Source organism: Equus asinus, chromosome 5 (assembly GCF_041296235.1).
Source record: "Equus asinus isolate D_3611 breed Donkey chromosome 5, EquAss-T2T_v2, whole genome shotgun sequence".
NCBI lineage: Eukaryota > Metazoa > Chordata > Mammalia > Perissodactyla > Equidae > Equus > Equus asinus.
Window position 1 is genome coordinate 78,208,492 of NC_091794.1, and position 9,656 is coordinate 78,218,147.

The window sequence follows — 9,656 nt, forward strand, 5'->3', positions numbered from 1 at the left end:
CTGTACCATCCCTAGGCTCTTAGTCTAGTTGGGGAGACACATATGTGAGCAGATTATTACACAAGAGCTGTGGTAAAGATATGGGGGTCACATGGTGGGATTGAGGGCAAGGGATGGAACACATTACAGTAAACCAGACAATCTTCAAGAGACTTGGACTATAGCAGTCTCTGGCATTTAGGAGGGCAATTCAGCCTCTGACCTCCCTGTGCTGCGAAAAGAACCTCTTAATCTTTCTTGAGATGTAGAATCAGTACTTTCCTCATGGATCCTAACTAGGTTTATGGAGTGAATTTGTTGAGGTTGAGGGAAGAGAGGTGATGGCACATTGAAGGCCATTTTTTTGTTGCTGCAGAAAGAGCTTTAGTTTAGAGTTAACACTAATAACAGGACTTGGCACTTCTCTGCTCAGGTGGTTTTATTCAATGCAAGTACTGACTGTGCAGCTGTTCTAGGAGACCTCAGGAACTGCTCTCAAGCGTCTGCCTCTGGCCCAGTTCTGAAGGATTTGTATTGGCTTCCAGAAATGCATTCATGGCACCCCCCTTTGATTCTCGTCAGCTCAGTCCACACTATGGAGATTCCACTGTATGATCAGTGTAAGCCTTTGATGCTTGCTTTTGAAAGCAGCCCTGTTGCTTCAGTCATCCGTCCAGACTTTCATATAACAAACTTTTGCTCAGCTCTTTGTGTGTGTCTGTGCTAGGTTAGAGACACAGAGATGAATGGGGTCATTCCCTGCCTGTGAAGAGGCAAACATGTAAGTCTCTCTGCTGCAGGATGATGTATTATAATCGGGGTGAGGACAAAGAGGAATGGGAGCCAGGCAGCAGCAGTGCCTGGGCTCCTTTTTGAACCTGAAAAGGTCACCTCTCGCCTCAGGGAAGTCTGACTGGGCTTCTCTTATGTCTGCTGCTTACTCTATGCAAGAATACTTTTGAATAAAGCATTCTTCACCCTCTATGTAATAGACTTTGCATCTCACACAGCCTGAAAATTGGTCTGGCTTCTTCAGAACCCCACAGTGGTCTGAGCTTCATATTTTGTACTCTGTAGCCACATAGTCTGTTCTGCAGCCATGTCCAAATTGGGTGAGAAATGCAAACATTACACTAGATGCCCTCAGATGAACCAACATTGGAGGTAGGGGCTAGTGTCCCAAATGAAGGGGTCTTATTGTATTGCCTGCACAAACAGCGCTGCCTTCTCCATGGGCCCTGGCCCCTGCTGCTTTCTTAAGACTACATTGTTCCTGCCATGGCCTTGCTGTTGCCAGTGGAAAGCTTTTCAGCCTGTTCCTCTGGAAAGGCCAAAAGCATTAGATGGGAACCCTTTAGAATCTGGAGACCTGGGTCTTTATATCACTTATAGTTGTAAGCTTCACTTTTCTCATCTTAAATGTAAAAATCTCAGATATGCCCACCTGACAATGTTGTTTTGAAGAACCATTGCGATTGTGTTTGTGAAAAATGTTTTATAATTCCCAGGGTACCACACAGACAGAAGTAGGCAATCTTTATCTTACCCAGGGTGCTAGGAAGTATTCTCTAGGCCACCGGCCTCTTGAGACATTCCTGCTTTCCTAAAGCTTATAGTCTATAGTTATAGGAGGGGTTATAGAAACAGATACTTTTATTATAATATGGCACATGCTAAGGTTAGAGGAGAATGCATAGAATGCTTTGAAAATGGATATTTAACTCAACCTGAGGTTATGGAGAAGGCTTCTTGGAAGAGATGATACCTGAGCTGAATCTTGAAAATTGAATTCTACTTAGTAAGTATTGTGCCTGTGTTGGAGGCGTAATAATCCAGACTGACCAGAAAAAGGGAATTGCATACACAAAGGCATAGAGGCACAAACAGTATGATGTGCAGACTGTGAGGCTGGAGTGGTAGGGGATAAGCATTGAAAAGAGGAGTCTGATCATATCCTACTATCTAACTTGGACTTTATCTTATAGATAGGAAATGAAGAACCATTGTCAGCTTTTCTTTTTAAAGTAACAGCTTTTTTTGGGATATAGTTACTTAAAATAAAATTCACCCTTTCAAAGTATACATTTCAGTGATTTTTAGTACATTCAACCATCACCACTATCTAATTTCAGAACTTTTCATCACTCCAAAAAGAAAATCCCATAGCCTATTCCCCTCTCCCTTGGCAACTACTAATCTGTTTTCAGTTTCTATGGATTTGCTTATTCTGGATGTTTCATATAAGTGGAATCATACAATATGTCATTGCTGGCTTTTAAATAGGGCAGGAACACAGTTGGATTTACATTTTATGAAGATTGTACTGGCAGGAATGAGGAAGGTGGATTATGTTGATCAAGCCTGGACCAAGCCACAGAGACCAGTTAGAAGAGTATTGCAATATTTAGGGGAGGAATGATGAGCACCTGAACTAGGGCAATAGTAGTGAGGGTGAAGAGGGAAGAACCAATTTGAAAAACAGTTAGAAGCTAAAATTAGTTGGAGTAAGATTTAAAAAATATAGGGTGGGGTGGGCCTGGTGGCACAGTGGTTAAGTTTGCATGTTCCGCTTCTCAGTGGCCTCTGGTTCACCGGTTTGGATCCCAGGTGTGGACATGGCACCGCTTGGCAAAAGCCATGCTGTGGTAGGCGTCCCATATATAAAGCAGAGGAAGATAGGCATGGATGTTAGCTCAGGGCCAGTCTTCCTCAGCAAAAAGAGGAGGATTGGCAGCAGTTAGCTCAGGGCTAATCTTCCTCAAAAAAAAAAAAAAAAAAAAGTAGGGGGAATCCCAGGTTTCTAGTTTAGCAGACTGGGTGGAAAAGTGGCAGTACCAGCTGACCTAAAAATAAAGCTAGAGTTTTAGCTTTTTGAGGGAAAAAATGAGTCCAGGTGTGCTTGTATGGAGTTCAATCTGAGTAATCCAGGAGGAGATGTCCAGAAATAGATGGGATGTGCAAATCTGAAGCTTGAGGATAAAGGTCAGGGCTGAGGATACACATTTGGGAGTCATCAGCACAGAGGTGGTAATTAGAGAAGAAATGTGGAGTAGCCTCCACAATAGAGCACAAGAGCTGTAGGCCCGAGATAGAACCCTTAGAGCATCACCCTGATGGATGCGAAGAAGAGCCTTTGGCTGCAGCGTAGCCAAAGGTAGAGAAGGAAATCCAGAACTGTAGTGTCTTAGAAGCCAGAAGAGAAGAATCAAAAAGGAACAAGAATAGCCTCTAACTAACCTCTAATAGCTAGTCTGTTAGCTCCAGGACCATGACTGCTTATTCTCTGCACATCTAGCACTATTCCTGAATCATGTGTAAAAATGCTGAAGGAAGTAATAAGGTATGTCAACAGCAGAAAGATCAAGTAACGTAAGAACTAATTTTGTCTGTTGAGCTTAATGCCATGGAACTCACTGGGATCCTCAGTGAGAATACTTCCAGCAGAAGCCAGTGAAGAATGAGCAGGAGATAAGGAAGTAAAAACAGCCAGTATTCTAGCCAAGCCTCACTGGCCTAGACCGCATTAAGGGCAGGCTCAGGAGCTTTTTGGAAAACCCCATAGGGGCTAATGCTGGTCAGGGCTCCTCCCCATTTTCCTTTTCACCCCACACTTTAGCTCTTTTGGTTTGCAGTAGCCCATCTTTGTCTTTGGCTCCAGTGCCCAGCTGTTGGCTGTGGAGAAGCTTTAAGAGGGGCACTGGTCACACTCCAGACCAGAGGCAGACTCGGCAAGGCCGCCTTACCCCATGTTTTGAAGCCTTGCTCATCCCTGCCTTAGCTATTTCTCAGCTGCTCAGAGAAGCTGCTGTGAAGTCACTTACTCCTGGATAGGTGGTTTGCAGTGAGTGAACAGCAGGTCTTCATGAATGTGAAGATGGGGCAGAAACTAAACCACTCTGACAAGGGCGGTGTGCTGTGGCCATGTTCTGTTCCTTACTTGCTGCTCCCACGCTGAATTTAACAGGATTGCTTGTGAGGGCTATAAAGTAAATAGTAGATAGGACTTTAGACTGGGCCTTGGAGACAGGAGCATGAGCTGTTTGTGAAATAGAAGGAGGGGCACAAAATAAGTGACAGATCTGAGCCGCCACTGCCTCATAGGCTGGTGCCCTATAGCCTGGGCTACAGCTGTGTAACAGGCAAGATGGCTTAGGCCTATCTTCTCACAGATAATCAAAGTCAGGGAGCTGGGGGATGCTGAGCCAGTAGGACTGATGGGAGGGCCAAAGCCAGGACAAGCACAAGGACAGTCCTGCTTGGAAGCCAGAGATGGTGCATGTCTACCTAGGATCCAGGGTAGGAGAGGATGTGATGAAATCAGCTCAGGGCAAAAGAATAGTGTGATCACGTCAAGACCAGAGTAAGGGACCAATTGGTATCTGATGTGGAGTAAGCAGAATGTTACTTGGCAATGCCTAGGAAACTGGATGCCAAGGCTGGTGAGGAGGAGGGAGGGCTGGTGTGGGTCAGATAGGGCCTTGCTGGCCCCAGAAATGTCCCTGTGAGCCAAGGATCCCTATTCTCTGCTGCCTCTGGAGGGAGTGGGGTGGAGTGAGGTCCTCCTAAGCCAGAGTAGTGTAGGGCTATTTGAATGCAACTATTTGGGGAGAGCTTGTTGCTGCTTTGTGTTTATTTACAAGTTGTTTGGGTTCATCCTTTCTCTGGAGAGAGCAGGATTTGTTCACTGAGCATGTCCTGAGCCTCTCTCATGAATTGAATACTGTGAGGAAGGCCCAAACCAGAACTTGCTCCTGAGTTGCTGACAGGCTCTCTGCTAGACTGTAGGAGGAAGTGGCATAGAGGAGGAGTTCAAGGAACTGAGATGAGAGATGAAGGTGAGAGCTGGAGGAGACAGGCCTGGAAATGTAGCTTACCTTAAAACACAAAATTTTCTGAGGTGAAAAAGAGAATAGGGAGAACATTCCAAATGGAAGGGAACAGTATAAGCAAAGGCAAAGGCTTGAAGGTCCTGTTCAGGCTTTACAAGTCAAGCTTGTCTGTGACAGGTTTGGATGAAGATGTGTGCATAGGGGCACCAAGGGCAGTGGGGAGGGGGCAGTTGGTTAGAGCTAGATCATAGACTTTTTTATGTTTTTGTTTTTGGTCAGGAAGATTGGCCCTGAGCTAACATCTGTTGCCAATCTTCCTCTTTTTGCTTGAGGAAGACTGTTGCTGGGCTAACATCCGTGCCAGTCTTCCTCTATTTTTTGTATGTGGGACACCGCCACAGCATGGCTTGAGTGGTGTATAGGTCCGTGCCCAGGATCCAAATCCCCCGAACCCTGGGCCACCAAAGCAGAGTGCACAAACTTAACCACTACGCCACCAGGCCAGCTCCTAGATCATAATGCCAGAGAGGACGTTGGTTGTGATCCTGTGGGCAGTGAAAGTTACTGTAGGCTTGGGCACTTGTCCTATGCTGACATTACTTGGCAAGGTCACGCCTGGTTTTTGGGTCTGTGCATTCTGAGGAAGGGAGGCCAGGGGCCTAACAGTCCGTCTTCCTCCACTAGATTGTAAGCTCCAAGAGGACAAGGGTTTCTGTCCAGTGAATTATCTCTGGCACTTAGAATCATAGCTAGCACATAGAAAGCAAAGATAAATATTTGTTTTGGAGCATGATATGAATTCTAGGGCAGCCACCCAAGATCCAGGCCTAACTCATCTTACATGGCTGTCAGAGCCCCTAGGTTTGACCACTAGGGTCAGCCTAAGAGCGTGGTTTCACCAAGGAGCAGAGGACAAGGTGCCCTATGGCAGGGAGGGGTAGTGGTAACTCTGTGTCTGGCTGGTTCCCACTTCTGAGCCACAGTGTCTTCTTCTTTGGGAATCCTAGAACTGCCTGATAAAGAGGGATGAGAATGGTTACTCTGCAGTGGTGGCTGACTTTGGCCTGGCTGAGAAGATCCCTGATGTCAGGTGGGTAGCCCTAATGGGTGCTGGGATCACAGAAGGGACTGAGGCAAAGGGAAAACTTCAGCTTCCTCCCCAGAGGCCAAGACTTGGTCACAGCTCAATTTTAGCTCCCTAAATTTGGTCAGTCCTAGTCTGTGCTCATTCTTGGGGAAGAGGAATTCCTAATGGTCAGACGTCCCATTGCACCAGCCAGTGGCAAGCTCATTTCCCATATAATCTCACCCACAGCAAGGGGAGTGAGAAGCTGGCTGTGGTGGGCTCACCCTTCTGGATGGCACCTGAGGTTCTCCGAGATGAGCCCTACAATGAGAAGGTGAGTCTGGGGATCCCAAGGCTTAGTTCTCCTTAGAATCCACTCTTAGCAGAAAGTGTCAAGGATTAAGCTTTATGTTCAGGGTAAAGATCTACATCCTTCCTGCCAAGAGCAGGGCTGGTATCTGGCAGCTGCCCAGTGAACAAATTGAATGAAATATGGGCATTAGGGCCCAGACTTGGGCCGGTTGACATGAGGGGCAGAAACCCCACCTCTCACCCCACTGAGAGGGAAACTGAGGTCTCACTACCCACTAGGCGGACGTGTTCTCTTATGGTATCATCCTCTGTGAGATCATCGCCCGCATCCAGGCTGATCCGGACTATCTTCCCCGTACAGAGGTGAGCTGCAGGCCTGGGGATCAGTGCCACTGGGATGGGGCTGCTTTTGAGGCTATGGAACTGCTTTGTTCTTGGGGTGGAGTTGCTGGAACTTCATCTGTGTGGCTGCTTCTCAGGGGCAGTTCCCAGCCTCTCCTTCTGAGCAGGCCAGGATGGGTGGAGGGATTAATGACCTGTCTACCCACGTGCCCTGTTCCCTCTCCACCATATCCATCCACAGAACTTCGGGCTGGACTATGACGCTTTCCAGCATATGGTGGGAGACTGTCCTCCCGACTTTCTGCAGCTCACCTTCAACTGCTGTAACGTGAGTGTCTTTCCCCCCTGGCTTTGGTCAGGGGCTGGCTGAACCCTTTTTACCCAGTTAGGACTGTAGGGAGAGGCTATTAGCCTCATGAGGTGCCTTATTTTCACTGATGAGTGACAGTCCCCATGTCCCCTCCTCCAAGCCTGCCAGACTCTCCAGAGCTCTGGACCAACGAAAAGAGAATTGCTTTCTATTATCCCATCCTCAGCCTGCAGGGTAGACCCACCACCCCTTGCCTTGGATGTTGATGGAGCTCTGGTCAGGTTTTAGTTGGGCTGTGGGTCCAGCTGGTCCAAAGGTTCATGGGAAAGGCTCTTGTTAGCCATTACTTTGCAAGCTCTGGGGCTGGACCTACCCATTACGACCAAGGGGTAGCTGGGCTTTGTCCAGGTAGCTCCAAGAAACATGTTAACAGCAGAACTCAAGGAAGAACAGAACAAACCAGTGTGAGCATACCCTTTTGGAGGGTTCTATGCCAAACAAGGGATAAGACACACACAGAAAGGGTGCTGAGACACGGGAGGGTATTAGACAATAGCTTATTAGACAATTCCTGACCTTAGCTCTGGGAATCACTCTCATGGTCTGGGCCTTCAGAAAAGATCTCTTAGCTGCACATCTGAAACTTAAAAGATGCCAGAAACAGACTCAAATGCCATCCTTGGGGTGGAAGATAGGAGGGCAGGGCTAATGGCTGGTGTGGATCACTACAGATGGATCCCAAACTGCGCCCATCCTTTGTGGAGATTGAGAAGACTCTGGAGGAAATTCTGAGCCGCCTACAGGAGGAAGAGGTGGAGAGGGACAGGAAGCTGCAGACCCCCCCCAAGGGTAAGAGATTAAACCAGAGTATCCAACCTGACCCCAAGGGAGGAAATTAGGATGTGGGGCCTTCCCTTCTAGGGCTCTGATTGTAGGATCCCATGTCCAGAAGAAAGGGGGAGGGGCAGGGGATAATGGAAAAAGTGCTGAACTCAGAGTTGTGACTTGGCATATTGCCCCCCTTTGAGTCTCATTGGTGAAATGTGGACAACAGTACCTACTTTGCTTTCCTGAATGAAAACACTTTGTGGTACAAAGTGTTACTTCTATTTGTATGACAAGTGAGAGTAACCCTGACTTGACTCACTCTTCTTCAGGACTCTTGGAGAAAGGGCCTGGGGTGAAGCGACTGAGTTCACTGGATGACAAGATCCCTCCTAAGTCCCCACGCCCAAGACGTAATATCTGGCTGTCTCGGAGCCAGTCAGACATCTTCTCCCGTAAGCCAGTGAATGTCTTGGACCCCTACTACCGGCCACAACAAGGTGATGCTGCCCGCACCCCCAAAATCAACCCTTTCAGTGCTCGCCAGGACCTCAAGGGTGGCAAGATCAAGTTCTTTGACCTTCCCAGCAAGTCTGTCATCTCCCTGGTATTTGACCTGGATGCACCAGGGCCTGGAACTATGCCTGTGGCTGACTGGCAGGAGCCCCTGGCCCCACCTGCTCGCCGGTGGCGTTCTTTGCCTGGTTCACCAGAATTCTTGCATCAAGAAGCCTGTCCATTTGTGGGCCGAGAAGAATCACTATCTGATGGGCCCCCACCACACCTCAGTAGTCTCAAGTACAGAGTAAGAGAGATCCCGCCATTCCGAGCATCTGCCCTACCAGCTGCTCCAGCCCATGAGGCCATGGACTGCTCCAGTCTCCAGGAAGAAAATGGTTTTGGGCCCAGGCCCCAGGGGGCCAGTCGACGCCTCGCAGGTACCTCTGAGGAAATGGAGGTAGAAGAAGAAAGACCAAGAAGCTTGGCTCCAGTTCCCTTCTCTGTCTCAGGCATAGGCCTGAAAACCCAGGGAGAGCAGGATGGGTGAGGGGGGTTAACTCCTGCCTCACCTTTGGGATGGACCTTCAGCTGAAGCCATAGGGCCCCCTTGGTGCACAGCCTTGACTCTTCCCAGAGCAGGCAGGTTAGGCCAAGCCAGGCTCAACTTTGGGGCTCCCAGTGCCCAATGGCTGTGGATGAGGGGAGGCAGCAGTGACAGGCTTTCCTAGTTAGGGTCAACAGCTGATACCAAGCCTCTGAAACCCAGCAAGAAGCTCTGGCTCCCACCTGACCCCCGAGTGTACTTCCCCAGACAAGACCAGAGGACTCCTAGTTCTAGTTTGAGTGGGCAGGCAGCTGTTACCCCAGGTTCTTCTCTCACCCCAGGTCTGTCCCTTGCCCTTTCCCTGGGGCACATAAGCTACTGGATGGAACCTGGAGCTGGCCAGGAAGCCATTGGGCATGGCTATTTCTCAGACCTGAAGACTGGGGTGCTTCTTGCCAGTATGTCTAAGACACTTGAATAATTGCTGTTTGCACTTACTCCACGGTCAGACCACGTCACTACATTTCTATGCAAGGGGAGGGCAAGGCAGCATGGTGGTCATGGCTCTTAGCTAACCTATTCAAAGATCTTTTCCAGTTGATTAATCTATTTTCATATTTATGAAGGAGTCTTAATGTTCTGCCCTAAAAGACTTTCAACCTTCTGGTTGGGAGTGGGGCTGGTTTTGTAGGCCTAGGGCCTGCTCTCTGTATTTGTCAACATGTGATACACCCAGTTGGTTAAATGGTTTGTACATGGACTGATTTTCTTCCCTTCCTGCTGGAGCTATGGGAACAGTCTGTCCTTACAGAGCCGCAATAAGAAATAACCAAAGATGAAGCTAGTCAAATATTTTCATAACTTGTTTCTGTTGACTTTTTTTGTAAAACTTTCCCAAGACACTTTCAGATTTAAAAAATAAAGTTGGTGTTACAGGTGCTGGTCTGC

General features: G+C 48.1%; 1 protein-coding gene across 2 annotated transcripts in view; it reads left to right on the forward strand.

The window, feature by feature from the left end:
* Positions 1–9,646, forward strand: part of TESK2 (testis associated actin remodelling kinase 2) — a 130,406-nt gene extending 120,760 nt beyond the window's left edge. For both annotated transcript variants that reach the window (XM_044770671.2, XM_044770672.2), the window contains 6 exons: positions 5,816–5,898; positions 6,124–6,208; positions 6,466–6,549; positions 6,770–6,856; positions 7,570–7,687; positions 7,996–9,646. In XM_044770671.2, coding sequence (XP_044626606.1) covers positions 5,816–5,898; positions 6,124–6,208; positions 6,466–6,549; positions 6,770–6,856; positions 7,570–7,687; positions 7,996–8,711 — 1,173 coding nt within the window. In that variant the 3' untranslated portion in view covers positions 8,712–9,646. The remainder of the gene's footprint in view (positions 1–5,815; positions 5,899–6,123; positions 6,209–6,465; positions 6,550–6,769; positions 6,857–7,569; positions 7,688–7,995) is intronic.
* Positions 9,647–9,656: the final 10 nt, after the last annotated feature.